This window comes from Tetrao urogallus, assembly GCF_951394365.1.
Source record: "Tetrao urogallus genome assembly, chromosome: Z".
Taxonomy (NCBI): Eukaryota; Metazoa; Chordata; class Aves; order Galliformes; family Phasianidae; genus Tetrao; species Tetrao urogallus.
Window position 1 is genome coordinate 8,679,041 of NC_136816.1, and position 24,493 is coordinate 8,703,533.

At 36.4% G+C, this 24,493-nt stretch overlaps 1 protein-coding gene across 2 annotated transcripts in view; it reads right to left on the reverse strand.

Moving 5' to 3' along the window:
* Nucleotides 1-1,687: 1,687 nt before the first annotated feature.
* The window catches only part of SNX2 (sorting nexin 2), a gene marked incomplete at both ends in the record, with an annotated part of 33,772 nt that continues 10,966 nt past the window's right edge, over nucleotides 1,688-24,493 (reverse strand). Inside the window, 13 exons of one of the 2 annotated variants that reach the window (XM_079548479.1) lie at nucleotides 1,688-1,738; nucleotides 2,472-2,543; nucleotides 2,651-2,731; nucleotides 5,354-5,497; nucleotides 6,363-6,568; nucleotides 8,335-8,428; nucleotides 8,655-8,768; nucleotides 9,951-10,026; nucleotides 13,085-13,163; nucleotides 15,449-15,590; nucleotides 15,687-15,730; nucleotides 15,936-16,002; nucleotides 17,134-17,297. In XM_079548479.1, the coding sequence (XP_079404605.1) occupies nucleotides 1,688-1,738; nucleotides 2,472-2,543; nucleotides 2,651-2,731; nucleotides 5,354-5,497; nucleotides 6,363-6,568; nucleotides 8,335-8,428; nucleotides 8,655-8,768; nucleotides 9,951-10,026; nucleotides 13,085-13,163; nucleotides 15,449-15,590; nucleotides 15,687-15,730; nucleotides 15,936-16,002; nucleotides 17,134-17,297 (1,334 nt within the window). Of the gene's footprint in view, nucleotides 1,739-2,471; nucleotides 2,544-2,650; nucleotides 2,732-5,353; nucleotides 5,498-6,362; nucleotides 6,569-8,334; nucleotides 8,429-8,654; nucleotides 8,769-9,950; nucleotides 10,027-13,084; nucleotides 13,164-15,448; nucleotides 15,591-15,686; nucleotides 15,731-15,935; nucleotides 16,003-17,133; nucleotides 17,331-24,493 lie in introns of both variants that reach the window. The other variant, XM_079548478.1, reaches the window with a different exon arrangement.

Consider the following 24,493-nt stretch of genomic DNA (forward strand, 5'->3'; position numbering starts at 1 on the left):
CAAACAAGTTCTAAAAAAGCTGGGAAAAATCAATGAAAAAAAGATCATTAATGTATATTCTATCCATTCTGAGATTTGCATATCTGATTTAAGTCTAACTCCAGCAGTACCCACCTTCACTCTCATTGGATCACGTTTAATGTTGAGCTGCTGGTCAGCTCATGAGCATCTTGCAATCCAAACTCTTAGTAGCATTATGCCTAGTACAATTTCTTCACCATTAACTTACTGCATTCTTGAGCTTTTGAAAAGTACTTACAAGCCAAATGACTACCACTGACGCATGGGTTGTGATAAGCTTAAAGTACTACCATTGCAGCATTTTAAGATACTCAATAAAGGCTTGACGTGTTTTCAAATAACTTTGACTCCATACCACTTCCCTGGAAAATTTCCAGAAATACTGAGTCAGCAGAATTCTAGACAGAAAAGATTGGAAGACAGTAATCTTGGAAGTTCACTCTAACTTTGTTTTGTAGATCCTCAGAGTATGACATTACAACTGCTTTCAATTTTCCATTCTGTTCAGAATTAGTATCGGTTGTTTATTTATCTTCACCATCAATACCAATTCACAGGCTTGTCCTGCAGTCTTATGATCAGCTGAAAGGAGCACCTTCTCTTACGCGTTGCATTGTCTTAAAATTGTTAACATCAATACACTCCATTGATGAATTCAGTGTATCATTAAAAAGACACTACAGACAAAGCAGCATCTCCTAGGTTAATGCTATGCATTTCAGAAAAATATTGAACTGTCCCAGTATTTTCTTCCCAATAGAAGGTATGATTAGCTCCTGCAGATGCATTCTCTACTCAAAGAGAATGCCTGCCCTTACAACTATCTAATGCTCTCCACCAAATGACTGACTTTTCCTCCTCCTTTGATAACCAGAATTTTTCCAAGTTTTTTTTTTGTTTTTTGTTTTTTTTTTTTTGCTATTTTCAAAGTGGAGAGTGCTGAACTTTACCAGTCCAGTAGGATCATGCAAGTAATGTTAGTCCTTCAGAAACTCTGTATGAGACTGTAGGTGTCTTTTGACTATGAGTATTAATGCAATGGTAATTTCAGTTGAAAAGAATGTCTGTAAAAAAGTAAATAAGAATTAGAAAAGAGTTTACCACAAGCAATTATCTATGGATCCTTATTACCATCTTCAGAATCCTTTCCTCGTTGTTGTTCAGCCTTTGATGTAATCTCAAATTGTTATAAATGCTACTTGTAAGAAATAGCAAACAGACACAAAGACAGAGCTTAATGTTTCACAATGAATATCCCCTTTATTACTGTGATCACAAAAACATGATTTTTACAGGAATGTTTAAGTGAACATTAATCGAAGCAATTAAATTGTTTCACAAAGATCAGATAAACTACAGAACACTGTATCATAAAGAACAAAAATACCAGCTTTCTGGTCTTGCAGTGCACATTCTAGTGCAAGTATTAAGACACAATAGTGTTCAATTCAGCAATGTATTGCAGAACATCATGCCACAGTCCACTTCAATGAGGGTCAGGACGTGCAGCTTGTTAATAAAATGCTGTAGTTTATAAAAAAAGCCACATGTTAATTCATAAAATATATTGTGATTTATTTGGATGATTTAAAGTGATTTCACTGTGGAATTTAATTTTATCCAGGAGAAACATACAGAATGTCTTCTCATTTGGAATATTCTTCTTTTAGGCAATGGCTTTGGCTTCAGGTAGGAATGCCTCCCAGTATTTAATTAGCTTAAAGAAAAAAAAAAAAAAAAGAATCACTACATAGCTAAATGCTGGAAAACAAATATACCTTCCTTCTCTTGTGTTAAACTTTCTCTTCTGGATGAGGTAAGAACACAGATGCTGAATATTACCCACTCTCATTATTACATGATGCAAAAAAAAAGTTTTAAAAATATGTAAGTCTGGTTAACAGTAATCATTACACACTGAGCAGAGTACTACAGAATACACTTACAGAGAATGGGTTTGCAAGGTTCATTTGCTACTTTTATCTCTAACGTGCATCACGTTTTTGTTGCTCAATTTAAAAAAGGCTGAAATGTTAGCAAATACTCTTCAGGGAACAAAGTCTATTTCTGAGTCACTGAAACCAACTTTACTGCTTGACAATATTCAGTAATACATTAAACTTTTAAAAAGAGCAATAAGCATTTGAGTATTCCAGTCTCTTCAGTAGGTCTAAGTACATATTTAGAATTTACTCCACTGTTAAAGAGCAAGCATTTGAGTTTCAGAAAAACAGACAAGACCCTCCCCACATCCTCTTCCCCTAACAGGAGCTTCTCCCCTGCTTCTCTCAGATAAGAGCTGTGCAAGGAAGCCCAGTAACAGCTGGGAAACTGAAGCCACCATTTTCTTCAGTAGAGCACTACTGGAAGTAGTTGAAAGACTGTCTTTTGTAATAATGGTATGTAACATTTTAAACATTAACATGTATGAAACTTAAAATTTTTCTTACCTGCTGTTGTGTTTGCACTAATGACTCTAAGTACTTGATAATAACAGTTTTAAAGTCTTTCACTCGTTCCTTCTGTTAACAAATAAATTATAGCATATTATCCTCTTTATCAATTTTACTTTGAATGTCAATATCATCTAAAGTAAAACTATCATTTATTTAGACAAAATTATACATGCCTCAAATCTTCCCACTTCCTTGCGAATCGTTTTGGAGATCTGTTCAAAATCTTTTTCCCCTTGTTGAACTTTTGTCTCCCACTGGCAAAGGAAAGACATGCAGAGATGAGACTTTGTGTTCCCCACACAGTCAATCAGTATGTGAACTTCCTAGTAAGTTAACAACATTAATTCAGGAAATGAAAAGGACCTATTCATCCTTTGGACAAATAACGACTTCTACGTAACAGTTTGCAGAATACGATGACATCAGATCAAACAATGGCATCTAACATAATGACATCTGTAGATGACAAAAACATCTCAGAATTGTTACGAATAAAAGCTTAATAAAATCGATTTTAGAGATTCTTTAGCAAAAGAAAAGGATCCCTACAGCTTTTTTAGATATTATTTGCGGGTGCTGCTATAACAGAAACCTCAATCTGTAAGCTTTCTGTGACTGCCTACCTAACTGAATGTAGAAGAGTCTCAGAAGTCAGTTTCCTGTACTTTCCTAGTCCCAGAATAAGTGATTAAATCTTTCTCTCTGCCTACAGTCATACATATGCTTATCTTTGTGTCAGAAATGACAAGCTCACAATGCTACATTTTGTGGTCTTCCAGTCAGGATGCAAGTTGCTTGGGACAATCAAAACAAGTGTCTGTTTCAGAGGTGACTAACGAGACAGGAGGAATAAAAAAGCTATTAAGGATAAGAATATAAAAGAAAAATCAAGAGAAAATGGTGTTACAGCTCGGGATTTTTGTCATAATGGAAGCGTGGCATTTACACAACAGCACTACACCACAGTAGGTTGTATTTATCCTTAGTTTATACCAAAACACATCTAGCCACACAATAAGATTATCATCAAGCATTATCTTGTAACTAGTACGCTTTCTTTTGCATTTACTTTAACACAATTATTTATATTATTAATTTATAGCATCCGTATAGATACACTGTGAAAAAAGTTATCTGCTGCCTGACACTGCAGATACAGTTAACTGGTATTTCAAATGCCACCTTACAAACTGAAACATAGAAGCTAACATATCCAATTAACAGTTACCTTCTTCAGAAAAAGGCCAGGAGGCAACACATTTCTGTCAGTGGTGCTGTATATCCATAAAAACATCTTGTGCTGCATTATCAAGTTATTGTCGTGTTACGAGATGAACCTGTTCCAGTAAGCATCTGGACATTTATATTTTTGGTTCACATTTATTCAGAAACTCCTTATGTTCAGATTCACATTTACAAAGCCACACATTATGCCATAACTGGATTTGCTTCAAGGAAACACAACCTTAGGAGTTATCTAATAACTGAAACAACACAAAGCTCGGACAATGGAAGGGTACACAGACTGTCTGTTTTGATCTACCACTGCAACTAGAGCTGTAGGAGACTTCAATGTCTGACTCTGTATGGACCCCTATCCTAGCTTTGCCACGTCCAGGTACCATGTTTAACACAAATTATCACTGAATGATGACCTGTCATGTTATAGTTTCCATCAAAGAGGAATTTCCCGTTTTCAATAGTGGTATTTTTGGAAATACTCTTTTATTATTTTTTTCCAGCAAAAAACAACTCAGTTTACGAAGTCCAATCCGTGTAGTTTTCCATTTTGCAATGTCTCTGCCAGAAGAATTATCACTACAGAATCAGCAACTTTGAATCTATCTCAATGGTAGCCATTTTCCGTTCACATATTCCAACTGAGGGTTTACTAACAACCTTCTTTAGTCATAAACTAAACAGGAAAAGTACATCCTTCAGGAACAACACCATTAATTCTTTTCATGCTGGGACTAAGAAAGGATCACTGGCTATTTCTTACTACTCTCAATATTCAAGAAAATTTTGGTCAAGGAATGACATCACTTGTACTGTGAACAGATGAATGACGTCAAGAATATCAACCAGAAAGAATATGCTCACATAAGACTCACACTAAGTTTCCCAGTAAACAAGGGCTTTTTTAAAGAAAAAGCCAAGTTAATGGGAAACTTCAACGCCATATGCAAAATACACTGAAATATAGAAAGAACAAAGCAGCTTGTGATTAGTGACCAATGAGGAAGCCAAACAAAATATCTGCGTAACAGGGTTTGAAATCTAACGTTCTCCCATTATTTAATGAGAGAATACTGTTGCATAATCAGAATGCATTAATGTTAAATAATTAAGTTGTCCTACCTCTTCAATTTCCTTAGTGAAGCATGATAGAAAAAGTGTATAAATTATGACACTTCAACATGTAAGACTTATTTTTACTGAAATCACACCATATATACATACAAATATATATGGGTAGATAAACGCTGCACAATAAAGCAAAACATGGGAACAGTTCTCCATTATTTTTTTGTGGTTTTTTTTTTTTTTGTATGAAATTTTAGCATCTTAGTGAAGATGCTCCTGTTTCTATCCAAGTCATTTGTTAAAATGTAAATGCACTTCAACTTGTCCATTTTTCCCTCCTCCCATTTCCCAGACTCCGTAGAGACATCTTTCGAACTGCCTTCCACATCTTACAATGCGTAGAAATTGTGCACATTTTTAAAATAAATTTCAACAATTTCAGTAAATATGGCAGACAGCAAATGAGTAAGCAGTTCTTAAATAAAAATGGTATAAAGTAGTGCATTGATGCAGAATGAATGAGTCAAAGCAGAAAGTCTGATCACCAAAATAATGTTTGATAACATTACCTCTTTTATCTCATCTTTAGCTTGCTGCAACTTGTCAGGTTTGTTGGCAAGCTGGAGCTTTGCTTCAGCTTCACGTTTTTTTTGTAAAGTAACCTGAGCATCTTGCCACTTCTGCCAGCATTTCATTCGGTGATCAAACACACCCTGTGAGAATGAAGGAATTTATTAAACAACTGGAAATGTAACAGCTATTTAAATTTTTTGTAGGATAAGGTGTTTCTGAATAAAACTAGAAGAATTATTTTCAAACTTCACTGTGTCTAACACGTCTACTTGCATTTCACTTAACAGCATGGCTGCACAGCTAAATATGATCTATAAATAACAGAAGGCATTCAACAAGCCTCTTCGGAGTGGACGGTGCCCCATAGTACATTGTGTACCTCATTCCAACAAAACATTACCAAAGCAACCAAAGGGGGTGGAAATGGAGAAAGGGAGGAGAGAGAAAAGATTATTTTGACAAGTGCAGAGGTAATTCTGGATAAAATTCTCAGACATCCCTTTCCATTTCAAAACCTAATTATATTATACAGTATGACTAACAACAGAACCCGATGCTTTCTTTAATGACACATACATCCAAAATCTATATTTGTTTCATATTTAAGGAAGCTTCTGGCTAGCCAAGAAGCGTGGCCAAAACACACTCTTGCTCAGACTTCACAGCATATAGCTTGCCCTAAAACCATATATTTAGACAGCTGGACTAGATGATCTTATAGGTCGTTTCCAACCTTGTGATTCTACGATCCTATATACAATTAGTACTGCTTAAAGAAGATATTCACCAATTACCTTTTTTCTGCATCTTATAAATTCCTCCCAATTTTAACACTAGAATAATTGATCACTAATTCATTTATTTTACTCAGAATGAAAGGCAAAAGCTTTGTGTCAACTGTGTAAAAAATGTACATATACACACAAACATTCATTTTCTTTGAACGTACAAGTTGAGGATTGTGACTTTAAACACAAAATTAGCTCTTTTTTGGCCAGTACTCACTTTTACTGCAGCAATGAGACGAATGTAATCACCAAGCAGCTCTGAGAACATGTAGAAATCAGCAAAAGCTTGTTCTTGATGCAATTGATCTATCTTCTCCTCAACTTCTGCAAGCTGAGACAAAGCTCTAGATAGAGCAGTGTGGTCCTCAGAGTTACCTAACATGGCAGCACTTTTAGCAAAGGCAGCTGTGTTGGCTGAAAGTTCTAAAATACAGAAACAACATTCAGTACAATGTAGTCGACTTACATTACTTTGCAGCACAGATCAACACAGCAGAGCCTCGGCCCTAATGCAGTCCTCATGAACTTCATTCCAAATGAAAAACAGAAGATGTACTTCCTAAAGCTCATGATAGAATACAGAAGGCATTCACAATGAAACCATATTTAGGAGAACACAGTGCACAGAATTCTCCATCAGTGAATGTTTTGCTGACCCTGTTATCATCTCTATCAGGAGACATGGAAAAAAATGTTACTTCATTATAAACAAAATGCCTGGTTTGGGAAAAGTCCAAGCGTACAGAACCAAAGCCAAGTCACTTTGAGAGCAACTTCAAACCAACCTCAGCTGGTCTAAAGCACTGTTAAGAGTCGGAAAGTCCTATGTATTTCACAAGAACACCACCACCACAAGTGAATTTATTTTTGTTGGACTGTCCTATTGACTAAAGTTCTTCTAATTGTACATAATGTAACACACTGCTATCTTTTGACACTTCATAGAGGAAAAAAAAATAAATACAACAAAATAATACAATATATACCTGAGTGGCTGGCTGGTATCTATGAAACTGAAGTTCTCAGCTTATTTACTACTAATTATAAGGCAACTGTTTCATCAAATCCCATGCAAGTCATCTTCTACAAAGTTAACTCCTATAAAGGACCTTTGAATATATATTTTTATCCAAAATACTTAAGAATTGAAAGTGCAAGCTTGTTTGCAACTCTACAGCTTTTGTAGAATCCTTAACAGCAGAAATGTTTGCAGAAGAAAAAACATCTTCAGATATGTGATACTCATATTTAAATAATTTCTTTAAAATTAAACAAACACTTTCTCAAATCAACAGAAAAAATCATGTCAATTTTCCAATTGAATTACTCCTTAAAATACTATTCAAGCTTGAGGTCATCTGCCCAAAGATTCTTCATGTCCGTGTTTTTTACACTACAGAGAACAGTTCATAGTAGTATAAGGAAGATGCAGCTCTGTGTACTTTTGAAAGTACAGAGTTGAAACATAATCTATAAATTTTAACGTAGCACAGTAACCAAAAGGCATATTTATAGCTTTGCACTGCAAATAGAAGTGGTTTTGTTGTTTTGTTTTTACGTAATGGAAAGCAGTCTTTGACAAAACAGCTACAAAGGTGGTCAAGACATAAACTTGTAGGCAATACTTCCCTCTAATACAAATAAATCCAAAGTTGATATTTTTAGAATATCTTTTCAGTAAAGTTTACCTGAACAGCAGCTTGATGATGTATCATTATGTGAATCAAATGAATAACAGAAAATGCCTATTTAAGAGCTTAAACTCATTTAGCAGAGCAGTACAGAAACATACAACGTTTGAATGGATTTATGCAGTAACTTTTTGCTCAGAAAGAATTTACTCTTGCCATGAGATCTAGAGATACATTTATATATGCCTACTGCAGTAGAATCCTTGCTAGGAATGGTATTAGAACTCTGCAGGAAAAGAAAAAAAACTATACCAGATCAATATAGTAACTTTCAAGTTCAACAGAAGGGATGGCTGATATTCTAGAGAGAATTAAAATTAATAGCAGGTATATCAAATTGATACAGCAGTTTACAGTAAAAGCTACAATTACAAGATTTTTGCATTAAAATTTCCTGCATAACTCCACTCATTAGTCAAGAGTTCTGACACAATAAGTTCTCCTTTCATCACCGTTTCCTAAACTTAAGTTCATGTAAGCACATGAAAGAGAAGCTACCTTTTCTGTGGCAGACTAATGCTTCAACGCTGGCATGAAGTTTTCTAAGTTGCTGATCCAGATTCTCAAATTGCTGCTGTTTTTCTTCAAACCACTGACAAAAGATGAAAGAACCAAGCATTACAAATTAGATTACCAACAACATTTCTTGTTTAAAGAAGCAAATTATCCATGTACTGCCAGGGTGGTCAACTGATACAGCTAAGAATCCAAGCCAATAAGCAAATTAATAACCCATTTTCTACTTCTACAGCCTTAAAATGCAATTGTTGAGCCTCATTAATTCGTCTCATTATTCAAGTCGAAAATTCAGCTCTTACTGCATCCGATTCATTCATCTTGATTGTCATTTTGTTGACAGCGTCGGCAGCCTTGTTCACCATCCTCAATATTCCTGCTCCACTCAGAGCTTGGGTGTTAACCGCTCTCGGCAGCTGGAATTGAATGACAAATAAGAGCAAACAGACTGGTTAAAAGGATGGAGGCTTAACGGGGCACAAGGGGGAAAGAAAAGGATATAGTGCTTTCTTCAGTCCTATGTGTTTCAATATAGTGGAATCTAATTTCTTGGATTTACTACTTTTACATTCTCAGAGGAAAACTTAAAAATATAGACTATTTACTTTTCTTCTACATCTTTACATTTAAATGGAACAATCAGCCAACTTGTCCGAAGTTATTATGAACTAGCTAAAGGTCCTAACTAGCCACCTATACGCAACAGAGAATAAGCTGCTACAGGAAGAGCAATGTTTACAATTAGAAGGAAGAAATTTGTCAAACACTTCATCATAATGCAAGATTTGCACTGTATAGTAATCATAAAAGATGGATATATTTTTCCACCTACCTCATGATTATTGGGAGAACTGTGCATTTGTTTAGATATGCAGAGGGTAAGCTAACAAATATTACCATTACTCAAGTTACTCTAAAGATGCTGTACAAGGTGGGCCCCCACATCAGACTTTTCACATGTAACAATTTGTCTGCTAGTACAGTTGGCAAATCCACTACACGCATAACTAAAATACTAACATTATCCAAAAGACAATTCAGCGTTACAGCAAATCCACTTTGCACGTGTATAAAGATACCATATGTCTTTAGCAATATATTTAATTTTGTAGGTATCAGGCTGATAGCACTGGTGGCTGAAGTTCTCTATGCAGAAAACATCTAGCTTGTTCAGTAGCACTGCAAGCAGGTTCACATTATCACACTGACAAATGTCAAGAAGGACTCACAGAGGCAAGAAACCTGTTTCCAAGGCTATTAAATTCTTAACTTTACTTAACTATTAGCAACATCAATTACAGATAGTGACCGTGTGCACAAGCATTAACTAGAAATGTAGAGACCAACTAACTCAAGAAGAAACTGTGCAGCAGATAGCTTTTGGTCGCTGTAAGCCTAACTTCTCTCAGATGCACACACACACCATTTCCTAAGTATCCTTCTATTATTCTGTACCATGTACCACTGTATGATGAAGAGTGCAATCCAATTCTACATTAGATTAATCTAGGAGATTAGGTCTCAGCAGAAAGAGAATACATTAGTTTGTATGTCACAGTATCCAAAAATAAATGGAACATGAAAAAACTTAAAAATACCTCAGAATTTTCCAAGAACTGCCTTAAATCTGGATCCTGTAACAAGGTCGGGTGTTTTACTGTTCGTTGTAGATACCTGTGATTTAAAAATTAAAATATTAGATAACAGATTGAATGTCTGACAGCAATGAAAAATTCCATCTAAAAAGCTTTACAATGCAGGAAGAACACCATGTCCCATACTACCTAATGGGACTTCAATACTTGTAAAGTCACCCCTAACATGTCAGGGAATAGTTCAGGCTCCACACTGCTTCAATCCTTTGCCTCCCTACTGAATGTTCATATCATATTTCTGCATTCTGCCACCTTCCTTCAACATACACGTAGGTTAAGAGCTACATAGGCTAGCACCACTAAGCAGTTTAAACATTCAGTGAGGTCTTAGTCTAGTAAGATAGACACAAAACCTGAAACTTCTGATAAAATGCAGCCACACACACTGTATATCATACCATAACACACCAAAGTAACTGGTTGCTAACTTAGCTTAGGTGGGACTTACTATAACTGTACGTTTCACAGTGTCAAAATACTATATTTCTTATTTTCATCAGTAAAATGAAATCCTCCTGCTCTAATAACAGCCAATTTTAGGCCAGAAAAACAATTTAAGAGAGAAGAAAAAAGATGAAATGCTTTAAACATTCTTACATAATAGAGTGTACATAGGATATATATATATATATATATATATAAAAACATGTATATATATATATATATATATATATATAAACATGTATATATATATATATATATAAACATGTATATATATATATATATATATATAAACATGTATATATATATATATATAAAAACATGTATATATATATATATATATATATATAAACATGTATATATATATATATATATATATATATATATATATGTTTTTTCGTTTTTTTGTTTGTTTGTTTTTGTTTGTTATGGCTTGTTCTGCCTTACTCGTTTTAGAATAACAGACAGTCTTGAAAAAGTGAGCCAGTTATGTTCCAGGCATGAGCTCTTTATTTGGTAATTATGCTAGATCTTCCTCATTACTTCTGACATACACATAGAAGTTAAATTAATGCAACTCTTACTGTTTTCTTTCTTTGCTTTTTTTTTTTTTTTCTTTTTCTTTCCCATTTTTGGTTAATTTAAAAACTACTTATTGAACAAGTATGGGTTGAAGAGTGAAATTTCAACAGTATTATTCCAGTAAAAAGCACTGTAAGTTTGTCATAAATGTTTGCCGTATTATACACTAACAGAAAGTGTTAAATGTTTACATAGAGTGCCTTGTAGGAATACAGTATTTCAAAAGACTACAAGAGCATAAGAATATGTGATATTAACAGTCAAAATCTGCTAACAGAATACTATCAACTGCCTTTTGTACTTTTTTTAATGATTAGTTTTGCCTAAGTCTCAGCTATGAAATACCACATCAGACCCAGGACACTCTCAGATTACTTAGAATCTCCTACGAAGTGCTATGGAATGGAACACCCAATTCAAAGTCTGAGTACACTGATGAGGTATTTTCTCCATCTGCCATTAGATATGGTCATTGGGTCCTCAGTGCTTCCTAAAGAAACTCACTGTTGCAGTGAAACAATTTCATAAATTAGATTGCTCAACTTTTCCTTGCATGTTCTGATAATTAGTAAGTCAAAGTTGCCATGTCAAGCAAAGATATTTTTCTTTAGAAATCTGCTACTACAGAACAACTCAGTCCATGGGAATTACTTTTTCACTGGACACCAGTGACTGTGTTGCCTGAGGACATCTGGTAGACTTGCAGTACTTAAGTTCAATACTCCAGAAGATAAATTTTAGTGACCTCAAAAGGTCTTTCCTCCCACTTTCTCTACAGCTTTGGGATCATGAAAGAACAAACTGAAGCACATTTATTTGGTCTGGATTTCTGGAGCATATTAATATGTTTCCCCTGGGTTACGTAATGATCAACAGAACCACTGCTTTTAAATGGCATTTGAACACCTTGACAGGGATGTAACTTTAAGATTCTGAAAGCAAAAGCCAGCTAAAATTGGCACGATGAAAAAGTTGCTTTTTGACAGGTAATGTTATCACAGTTTTTCTGAAAAACATTATCAAATATCCTAATGAGTTCATTCCTCAGTATGTTGACATACACTCAACATCCACTAAAACTAGTACAACAGCAAAACTCCTTTAACAAATAAATGAAAAAAAAACCCACAGCATTTAAATACACAAGTTCATGCGTTAAACTTGTTCCAGTTACAGTTCTATTGATCACATGACAAAATAAAGGAGGAAAACAGTAATCTCCGTTAGTAATCTCCGACTTCAAGTTGTGAGGAAATGTCACCTCATTTATCTAAGTCTAATTCCTCCAATCCCAACTGTTACTCCAAGTCTTTATATCTCATGGCAGCACTCCTTTAGCAACAGACTTGTTTAAGCATACATGATGTTTCACAGTTCTACTCCAGATGACAGAACTACTTTGTTAACTTCTGGGTACAATTTCAAGTAGCAAATGTTAAGTCATACACCAAATTCCAGTGACAGGTATCTGTAGGACAGTACAACCTGTCAGTATTTGGAGGTTCAGTACCTGTTCAGATGTTTTTATATTATTAAGAAAATAGAAAGGTATTAGCGACAGGAATCTAAAGTGATAATTTTTGGTTAAGATTGCACCAAAGACTGATCTAGCTGACCATGTATGAAGTTCTTGTGGCCTTGGAGTTCCAGAGACAAACTAAAGGTTTTGACTTCTGTTTATTTTCCAGTTTAACTGAAACCATTGTATGGAATATTCTTCTCAAATGAGGCAATCGTATCACAGCAATAACATATTAAAAAATCACACTGAAAAGCTCAGATACCTGCACAAGTTTTGCCAATGCAAGCTAATGAAGAAAGTTCAGACTACTGGTTCTCTACAGTCTCAAAACTAAGCACTGACCAGCTAGAGGTGGTAGCTGTAATTCACCATATCAATGTGTCTACATTTCCAGTTATTAATGACTGGGGGAATTATGCAACTTTTTTTAAACAAAAAAGAGACAGCTGCATACAGGCTTCAGAATACACCTAAACACAGATGGGTCAGATACCTGTTAGAGAGACTAACAAGTTTTAGATACACACATTACCTTTCAAGAGCTGCTCTTCTTTTTTCTACAAATTCAGTAGATGAAGAATCTTCCTTTCCTACTTTAACCTTGGTCATGCCTTTGAAGAAAATGGCATCATATGGATTTTACTTTATTACACAGAAATCATTAGTATAGCTGATATGATTATAAGATAAAGCTCATCTATGTTCAGATATTGTACGTAAAATTACAATAAAAATTACCCCACAAGAACAGAAAGAACAAACACTGCAGTCTGAACAGTCTTTTCGGAACAGTCCTGTGAAATACAGTTTCCTGTACTGCACTATTGTGGTTAAAAAGTTAACAAACAAAGAACTGAATTTGGGTTTATGAGAGCAGCAAAAAATGGTGATCAGTCTTACTGGTCAGTCATGTTCAAAAGAAGAAAACATGCTAATAAAGCAGATTAAGAAAACAGGCTTTAACGTGAGACTTACTGTTTTTTCATAGCCAATATTTTCATTCTACTATAGTCTAATCTTCAAAACTAAGAAGCTTTTAATTAACTAATGGAAACCACACAGCATTTTTGAAAATCCTGAAAAACTACAAACTGAATGGAGAAAACAGACAGTTTTATACCTCTTCCTCTGCTGAAAGTCAAGAGTGGCCAAAGAACTACAACCAGTGGCCAAAGAACTACAACTACAACCAGGAGTTCTTGATGTCTTGTGGTATGCGAAATATGTTCTTCTTCAGCAAGAAAGAACTCAAACTATGGTTAATGTCAGTATTTTTCATACTTAAGACTCATATTCAGAGGACTTAGAAACCCAAGTGCTATAAAAAGCAACAAGATACACTGAACATTCAAAGTCACTCATTTTCTAAAGCATGGGAGAGTTATATTATAATCCAGACATGTCATTTTTACATGTCCAATTACTTCTGTGCTTTTCGAACTATACATTCTGAGTAGAAAGCTCTGAAAATTTGAAAAAGTACTCTGTGGCCAGTCAGCTCAGCACTTTCCAAAACTGCTTCACTCCCAATTGTTTTTTTTAAAAAGCAAAATCTATGACTTTCAAAATAGATGTGAAAACGAGGCAGTTTAGATGAACACTGAACTCTGAATCACCAATGACTCAGTTCTATTCTGTTGTTTCACAGGATATTTGGTAATTCAACACTTGTATTTGTGAACTGTCTTAAACACAGGTCCCTCCCAACTCCTACCAAATAAATAGATGGTAAAACAATAATAATAATGATTGATTTTAACTTCGAACTCTGAGCCCTATAACTAGTGTAACAGAATGAAAAGACTAAGGATTTTGTACAACACACATCACATAAAACTGGATGTAAAATGTTTCATATTAAATCTTAAAATAAGCATGTGATGTAAACTCATTTGCCATCTTTCAGCTGTTTTACCAGCTCTCAGTTGCATCTTAAACCAGCATCCTTTCACTCCTCCTGAATTAGACCATGTATTTTTTGATAGAACCAAACAGCAAACTTGCACTGAACGGCAAGCAGTTCAGGTTTGAGGTATGACTTTCATGCGTCCTGAAAACAACCTACAGACTTCCCAACTTATCTGTATCTTAAGAAAGTCAGTCCCTACTTTAATGAAAAGCTGCTGCTCTAATCAGCTTTACAGATGAAACAAAAAACAACTCCTGTCATTTCCTACAGATCAAGTAGCATTCCAATGTCCATTGATTTATTTACATGGAAAAGCCACTAGACTTCCACACATTTCTTATTTTAAATGCTTAACTGTCTTCAAAGATCTTCTCCTACTTCGAGCTAAAAAACTTGCTTCATTACATAAACAGTGTTCCCTACCTGATGGAACAAAAATCTTATCTTTCAAGGAATTCAGTAAGACCAGTGTCACTCAAAAATATTTTTAAAGTTAGAACTTTGAAGAATTAACTAAGCATTTCACCATTCACAATGATTAGAAGAAACCAACTGACATATCAGAGAGGTAAGGTATGTATGAAGCTCTGTGTATTGTGAACAACCGATAACAACACAAGTTAAAAATAAACCTTCCTTTAACATCTTTGTTTTGACAGACTAATCAGCTCTTGAGGGGCAACAGTGAAGAAAGACTAGTAGATAAGAAACAGAGCACCAAGCATTAAGATGAATGTCTTTCTTATTACCAACACTGATTTGAGCTAAGAAGAGGCCACAACCTATCTTTTCAGCTTAACCCTAACTTTCTAAAAATTGAGAACAGGAGAAATACATGGTAATTTGGAACACCTGATAAGAAGGAAGAAATATCTGCACAGAACAGTAATTACCTTAGAAGCACAGTGGTATTAAAATGTTTAATTTGTACTACAGTAATTAAATGACATGCACACGTACTTTCAACTGCACAGGAACTAGACTTACCTACAATACTTTTTTCTGGAGCTGGAGGCACAATGTAACCAATGTGCATGTACTTTGTTGCTAACTTGCTGTGCAAGCCAAGAAAATCACTGAATCTTCTTTTAACAGAGAACTCACTTTGGTGAAACATAGAAATGGATGTCTTGAAGAAAACAACAACAATTTTAGTGATGACTTGCTGATGCATTTACTTAGTTATGATACAAAGGTACCTGTAAATACTTGTTGAACTAGTTACCTTTGTTGTTACTCTGTATGCCATATAAGCGTTCATGCCATCCCCTGAAAGAAAATTAAAACACTTACGCTAGAATTAGTTTAATGCTTCCAGATACTTTTTGATTCAGAATATACATTTCATGTATTTCCACTTAGATACTGAAAGCACCCAAAAGATTACTGAGTAAGAAATAATGCTAAAATCTCAGATTGGCCTTTAACAGGTCAAACAGTCCATCATCTGATTTACTAGTCTTGAGAAACTTACCAACTTTCTCTGGGTCTGACACATTGATTTCTATATCAAACAAATCTCCATTTGCTTCCTCTTCAATCTAGGAAATGAACAGTTAGCAAGTTAATATGCACTCATATTATTTGCAGGTACAAAAATAAGAGAACAGTGGAAGTAGGAGTCAGTATGCTTGTGAATTTAAAATCCCTTCCAGACCTGTCATCCAACATTATGTGAACGTAATTTCTCATAGGGCTCTTAATTTTAAGCCTTCCTGGAAAACCTTTTTAGTATGGAAGCTTCCTCTCACATAAAGTAGCCTCAGAATTTTTAATAAATACTCATCTTGTGGGTATACTCATTTTACTGCCTCCACTCTCAGCAGATAACATAGTTTAAAAAAATGCTCTTGTTAGCAGCGTTTCTATAATCTTTAAATCAAAATACAGATATTTGGGAAGGAAGAAGTCAAAGGCAGATAATTTCTGATACTCGCCTGGGCTCTAGTCATGCAGAATTTACATGCAATTGTACAAAAGTTTGATAAACAGGGATCTAAGGAAACACTGTGGCAGAAAGGACAGTATGTTGGGGCAGAAGAGGAAGAAAATAAGAATAAAATACCATCTTAGAAATTCTGGGGAAGAAGTAGTTTCTGAGTCACAAACAAGTCTTGTTTACAAACTCTTTACACTGACACTGTGGAATGAATGCCATTTGCCAATGTCCTGACTTTGAATGGAACATCAAATGTAAACGTTTAAATCCTTATCATTCTAACAAACATTCTCTGTTTGTTAGTATACAGGATAATGCTAACAACTGCCCCTTTCATTTTCCCATTAACAACTACTTAATAAACAAAAGTTAAAATCAGTAACTTGATAGAGTTGCAATATAACATCATTAACATTTCTCCCATATCAAGCTCAAGGTTTGCTCCTACACCCACTTTTACAATGCCTAACCTGCAGGAATGAAGTGTTACTTCTTAATTTACAGATCTCCAATACAGTTATGTAATGAATTATCATGGTATTTTTTAAAGACTCAAATGTATATCAAACTTCAAGTGCCAAAAATATAAACATATACACATTTCCCCTAACCAAAGGATAATCTTGTGAAATAATATTTAGAAACTGTAATGAACAACGAAATACACAAAACAACAACAAAATAACCCACAACTTCCAAGTCCAAACAAGATAGTTCTGAACTTGAGGTATACCTCTTCTCTTGATCTATCAAAACTTGCAGGGGCTGTCCCACTTTTCGATTCCATTCTAGGAGCTACTAATGCAGTAGGTGTTACAGGAGTGATTGCAGGAGTTGGTTCTGGTGAAAGTATTGGATCCCTTTCTGGACTGTCCAATGAAACTTCTTCTGTGGCTTCTAGATAAAGAATTTGAGTTAGTTTTTGCATAGCTGAGACAGTTGCCTATCACAAAGATAACAAACACACACAAAATAAAGTGAAAATGTACAAGTCTGGTAAAAGCACCCGTAAGAAGCGCCTGCTTGTGCTGGTAATTTCTTTAAATAGGTATAAAACTACATGCATCATTTATATTAGGCTACAGTATGATTAATATTGTAATTCTTTTTTTATACAGTCAGATAAATAGTCTTTTAGAATATCCACGGAAGTTTTAGTCATTTATTTCTGTAAGAGATACTATGAAAGAAAACTCAGTTTCTTCTATCCTTAAGGCTATTCTTTTCTGGTTTTGTACCCTGAACAACTAATTTAATCATACAGGCTGATAATCAAGCATATTCAGCGAAGTAGCATGCTTTAAAGGAAGTTACACAACCATAACGCAGGCTTCCACCCCAAAGCCCATAACCTAGCAAGTAAATATTTTTAGCATTAGAGGCATTCTGACCTTTAAGATCATTTTTATTTACAACAATCTCCTTTACAATAGGCTTACAATAGCTCATTCAAAGCTAAATACTTTCAGAACACATACAGTTCATCTACATTTGAAGAGGATCTGAATCTCTGCACTACAAATCCTGCATGTGTTCCTTGATTAGTTGGTTTTGACCACTGGCAAGCTATCCTCTTTCTGTCTACCAAGAAGTTCCTGTTCTAGTTTCAGTGATTAATGCTGTGGTTCTTGCTAAATGTGCATTTGCAAGAAATTCAGTTCCTCTAAAGATAATACTGACCGCAAAACAACATCTGATACAGAGACTGATTCCACCACTGTTCTCAGAATGTACTACCAACTAGACTTCCCACACCAGTTCCAACCACTTTATCAAGCATAGCTTCAGGCATTAATGCAGATCTACTCTTAAGTCCTGCAAAGTTTCCAAAACAGATTATTATGCAAATTTGAAAAGAGCTGTTCTTGCATTTTTTTTTTTGTCTATGTTACAGCTCAATTTTCCAAAGAAACTAAGCCACATTCCTTCCACTTCTTAAATCCTGGTACGGATAAAGAGCATTACAGAATCACACAACTACAGGGGTTGGAAGGGACCCCCAGAGATCATCAAGTCCAACCCCCTGCAAAGCAGGCTCCCTACAGCAGGCTGCACAGGTGGGCGTCCAGGCAGGTCTGAAATATCTCCAGAGAAGGAGAATCCACAGCCTCCCTGGGCAGCCTGTTCCAGTGCTCGACACCTCACTGTGAAGAAGTTCCTTCTCATATTGGTGTAGAACTTTCTGTGCTCCAGTTTATGGCCATTTCCCCTTGTCCTATCACCACGTACCACTGAAAATCTTGATCATCATCAATTCCTATTCTTACTACAAGTTCTTATTCAAGGGTTAAGAAAACAACAACAACAGCAACAACACACAAGCCAGTTTAACAATCAGGTCTACCCTAAATTTGTGAAATTACTATATTATGTGTAAAAAAAAAAAAAAGTCTCATTTTCATCCCCCACAGCATCACTTGATTTTTCAGTTTTTCAGAACAGCCTTTAATCTACTAGCAATGTTGGCAAAACTGGAAACAGCATTAAATGAAGCATAACAGTTATTACTGAAAGAAGCAATATTATGGTCTTTCATAATCAATATATCAAAGCCACCCAGCTTTATCCTTGCTGCCATTTCTGCTACTTAGTTCTATTTCCCACTCTTCTACAACACTTTTTCATAAACGTTCAAAACCACACTACTGGGATGAAAACAGCTGAATACCTAAATTTTTGCTTGATACCAGAACTCAAATTAAAAACAAACTTAAGGTCATCATGCCTTAGCCTGTTTGAAATATGCTCATTCTGGCTTGAGGCAAGCAAAATTTGCTGTTATCACTTTGTTTTGGAATACACCACAGAACTGCTGAAGTTAGAAAGGACCTCTGGACATTGTTTAGCCTAACCCAACTGCTCAAGCAATGTCTGCAACAGACTACTCTGGACCACATCCAGTTGGGTTCTGAACATCCTGAAGGATGGAGATTCCATTCTCTCTCTGGACAACACAAACCAGTGCTTTAAAAATTCATCATTAAATTAAAAAATAAAAAATAAAAATGCTTCCCCTTATGTTTAAATAGTATCCCCCATACTTCCATTTATGCCTACTACCCTTCGTCTTCTCAGAGGGCACCGCTAAGTCTGATTCCTCCTTCTTTAATTCCTCCTATCAGGTATTTGTACACCTGGATGAATTTCTCTGAGTTTGATCATCAAGTTTCTTTCAATAATTTACCAGTAGTTCTAGGGAGTTCACAGGTGACTGGAGGTTGGCAAATGCAACACTCATCTATAAGAAGGACAAGAAGGAGGACCTGAGGTACTATAAGCCTGTCAGTCTGACTTCAGTGCCAGGAAAGTTCATGGAGCAGGGTATCTTGAGTGCCATCATACAGAATGTTAAGGACAACCAGGCATAGTCGTCAGTACAGATTTATGAAAGGCAGGTCACGTCTGACTAACCTGATTTTTTGCGATGACACTCTTAATGATGAGGGAAATCATTTTAGATGTAGATGCTGTTTACTTGAACTTCAGCAAAGCATTTGATATTTTCTCCCTCAGCATTTCCCTGGAGAAACTGGCTGCTCATGGCTTGGAGGGATGGAGTGTTCACTGGGTAAGAAGCTGGATGGTGGGAGCAAAGGGTCACTGAAAACAGAGTTAAATCCAGTTGGCACCAGTCACTAGTGGTGCTCCCAACCATGCAGTGGTAGGGCTAGTTTTGTTTAATATTTTTATCAATGATCTTGACCAACATGTTCTCAGTAAGTTTGCAGAAGATACCAAGTTGGATGGCAGTGTTGATCTGTCGAGGGTGGGAAGACACTACAGAGGGAGATAGGATGGTTGGATGGTCTGAGTCCAGTCTCGTGACATTGAATAAGGCAATCAGCCAGGTCCTACACTTTGGTCACAGCAACCTCATGTATTGCTACAGGTTTGGGGCTAGAAAACTGAGAAGAGAGGAAAAGGATCTGGGGATGCTAGTTGACACTTGGCTGGACATGAGCCAGCAGTGTGCCCAGGCAGCCAAGAAGGCCATGGGCATCCAGGCTTGTATCAGACATAGTGCCATCAGCAGGGCTAGGAGATGGATGACTGTCCTCACATACTCTATCCTTGTGAAACTGCACCTTGAGTACTGTGTTTGGTTTAAGGCCTTTCACTATAAGAGGGATATGGAGTTGCTGGAATGCATTAAAGGAAGAAAAACAAACTGGTAAACGGACTACAAAACTAGAGTTATAACTAACAGCTGAGGGAAATGGAAGAGGCTCAGGAGAGCCTGAAAGGTGGTTGTAGGTGGGCACCAGTCTCTCTTCTCAAGTGACAAGTGAAAGGATGAAAGAAAAGAGCATAAAGTTGCAGAAGGGGAGGTTTAAATTGGATATCAGGAAGAACTCCCTCACTTAGAGAGTGGTCAGACATTGGAACAGGCTGTCCAGAGAAGCAGTGGCATCATCATCTTAAACACTGGAAATATTTAAGAGATGCGTGGGCATGGTGCTTAGGGACACAGGTGGGTGGACTGGTAGTGTCAGGTGATGGCTGGACTTGATCTTCCCAGCCTAAACGATCCTAGCATTCTCCTCTCCGGTCAGCACAGTTCCATCTCTCTCAGCCTCTGCTCCCTTGTCAAGCACTTCATGCTCCTGATCACGTTAGTGGCCGTTTCATGAGCTCACTCCATTTATCTCTGGTAATGGGTTGCTCAGAACTGGGCCCACTGGTGTGGGCTCACTGGCATTGAGCAGAGGGGAAGGACTACCTTTCTTGACTTCCTGGCACCATTATTCTAATTTCAGGTTATTTGTTATTTTCAAAGTAATATTAAGCACAAGGACTTTGTCATATTTTAAAATCAGAAAGATTATCTAAAATACTTACTTGAAAAAGGCTGTTTTCCTACCACTGCTTCATTTTTCTAGTTAAATCTTTAGGAATTGTAGAAGAATCCTACTTATGGTTTCTACCCTCAAATGCCACAGGAAAGATATTGCATTTTTGTACAACAAAGAAGTTTAATTCAAAACACTTTTCATGTCAGCATGAAAAGTCATGCTGACACAGCTGGAAAATAAGAACCTTTTAAAGTGGAAGAACAACATTTCAGTGTGGAAGAGAGAGAGAGACCATTTGTTGTCTAGCAGCATTCAACATACATAAGGATTTATACAAGTGTATATACTTCTATTCAGTAGTTGTATCAGTGTATGCACTTGTGCACACACACACAAATACAAATCGAGCTACCAAATTCCAATTTTTCCTTTTCCAGTTACCAGCTATATACCAGTGCACATTTGGGAAAAAAACCATTAACCAACAGTAAACACTTTTCTGTACCTTCAAATTTTAGATGGGCTTATAATACAAAACATGAAGTAATTCATTCCACACTCTCATCAGTTGGAAAAACATTCCCGTTATCATGAAAATGAAACTTCATGAAAACAGAGTGAATTCAAATCACCAAACCAGCACTGCTTTAGGATGAAACAATAGCACACCTTTTCCCTACCACTTCTCTGTCTCAGTCTGTTATTCACACACATTAGTACTAATGAATCCAGGCTGATTATCACCTGAAATACAACCTAGACCAGCCCCCTACTCCTGTTCAGCAATGGCTGAAGTGACACTGCTGCACTATTTCTGCAAGAGAGGACGTGGCTAGAAATGCAAGAACACCATCTTGCAGCTTTATGATCACAACAGGCATAAGAGCAGACTTTACTCATACCAGTATTTCCAATCCTGTGAGAGTCCAGGTTGGCTGAGCATGAACAAAGTTTTTAAGGTGTTGCCTATGAACCCTTCTTTTCCTGGAGGAACTTAGTGAGAGGAAAAAAAGGTATGTTTAATAGACATCAAGTCAGTTATTTTAAAGAAATTATAGTTCATGCTACCCTCCCTCCTGCTATCTCTGACTCCAAATCTGCATGCATCCAGCATACAACATGTATCCAGAAGAGATAAATGGAAAGCTCGGCAGAAGGGTGTTGAGGGGAGACAGCAGCAGACAAGGATCACATTTTCTTCATTTAGAAGTTTTAAAATTTCAGAAGTAGATTACTGACTTTCAAGACACATTGCAAAGGAAAAAAGAATTATTATTTCTACAGCAAGAATAGCAGGCTATTGTGCTTCCTACCTTTTTTCCCTGCTTAGAAACATGTTTTATGACAAGCACGTGCATTACTTCTCAAGAAACAGATTAGTCTGGATGACCTCTGCCAGTTACACTTCTTACATTCATCATTTCAATATGGAAAATTAGATGATACAGTGTGGATTAAAATGTAAATGATGTTTATTTTTTCACTGAGGGGTGAATTTGGTAGGTTTCACAGGAGAAACTATGGTGCTTTCAGAAGCACCTGCTTTACTTAATCATTTTAGATGATCCACAGAAAATTCATATATTTGGCTGTGCGAAGGGGACATATATATATATTTTCACTCTGTATTAATATTTGCATGAAGAATGAGATCTGGATGTCTTGCTTTTCTGTATAGTTTTCAAAGATGTAAGTTCTTCTTATGCTCAACTCCACAGAGGAAAACATTAACATCCAATGCTCACATCAGTTCTGGCAGCTATCAGCACATATTAACAGCTCCCACCAATTTGATACTGCAAGATTTGTACACATGAATACCAGCTTCACAAAGAGGTCTTTTATCAAAGATCATTCTCAAGATGTTAAGCTCTCAAAGAACAAGAAAATGTATCAGCCTATTAAAGAAAGCAATCAGATACACTGGCACTTAAGCAGCGAGCTTAACCTCAGCATTAGGCAGCTCCTTTAACCACCAGTATTTGTCAAGCATATGAGGAAGTGCAAGTGTTGCAGTTCCTTACAAGCAGCTCACTTCTGAGCTAAGTTATTTTTACCTATGACACATCCAAAGGTCATAGATCTCTAACATACTGACATCACTAGAGTGCTCAAATTAGCTTATTATCCTTGAAAGTTTACTAAGTTGATCACATAAATTCGGAAGTAAACTTCAGTAAGAGCTGCTGCCCAGAAGAAAGGAGAAATCATTGGGTAAAAAACTGCTGCTGCAGGTTTAGCGTATTTTGAAGACAGACAACTTCACAGAACAGACTGTTCTAAAATGTGTAAGTCACAGGCCATGACCCTTACTAATATGACAGAAGGACTAAAACAATCACAGTGAGAAAACAAACACTGTTAACAGAACAGCCACTAGTTGGTTCAAACATTTTTGTTTTTGGTTCAGACCCAAAGTCAATAACCAGTTTCTAATAACCAGCCCAGCACCTGCAACTAGCTCTTGACTAACAGATGTTATTGCTAGAAATTCTTGCTGTTCACTTCATCTAAGATGAAACTATGAAAACTGAAATGGAAACTATGTCTTGTCTGGTTCATGGAACTGGCATATTCCTATCTTTACAAACTTTCAAGTGAGTAGAAAAAAAAAATTAAAATGTATCTTAAGGAAATAAATTAAAAAGAACCTGAAGTACACACCGTCACTAAGAAAAAAATCCCACCGAAATGCACCAACTTCTCCCCAAGACAGAGCAGTTAGATACCAGCTTAAGAGAATCCATTCCCAGCTTTCACAGAATCACAGAGTTGTAGGGGTTAGAAGGGACCTCCAGAGATCATTGAGTCCAACCCCCTGCAAAATGGGCTCCCTACAGCAGGCTGCACAGTGGGGCGTCCAGGCAGGTCTGAAATATCTCCAGAGATGCTGAATCCACAGCCTCCCTGGGCAGCCTGTTCCAGCCCTCTGTCACCTTGCTATGAAGTTCCTTCTCATATTGGTGCAGAACTTCCTATGATCAAGTTTATGGTCATTTCTCCTTGTCCTGTCTCCACAGAGCCCTGACAAGAGGTTGGCCACGTCCTTTTGACTCCCACTCTTAAGATACTTATAAGCATTAACAAGATCACCTCTAAGTCTTCTTTCCTCAAGGCTGCACAGAGCCAGGTCACCCAGCCTTTCCTCACGGGGGAGATGCTCCAGACCCTTTATCATCTTCATGTCCTTCTGCTGGACTCTCTCTCCAGGATCCCTGTTTTGTACCAAGCAGCCCAGAACTGGATGCAGTACAACAGGTGAGGCCTGACCAGGGCAGAGCAGAGGGGGAGGATCACCTC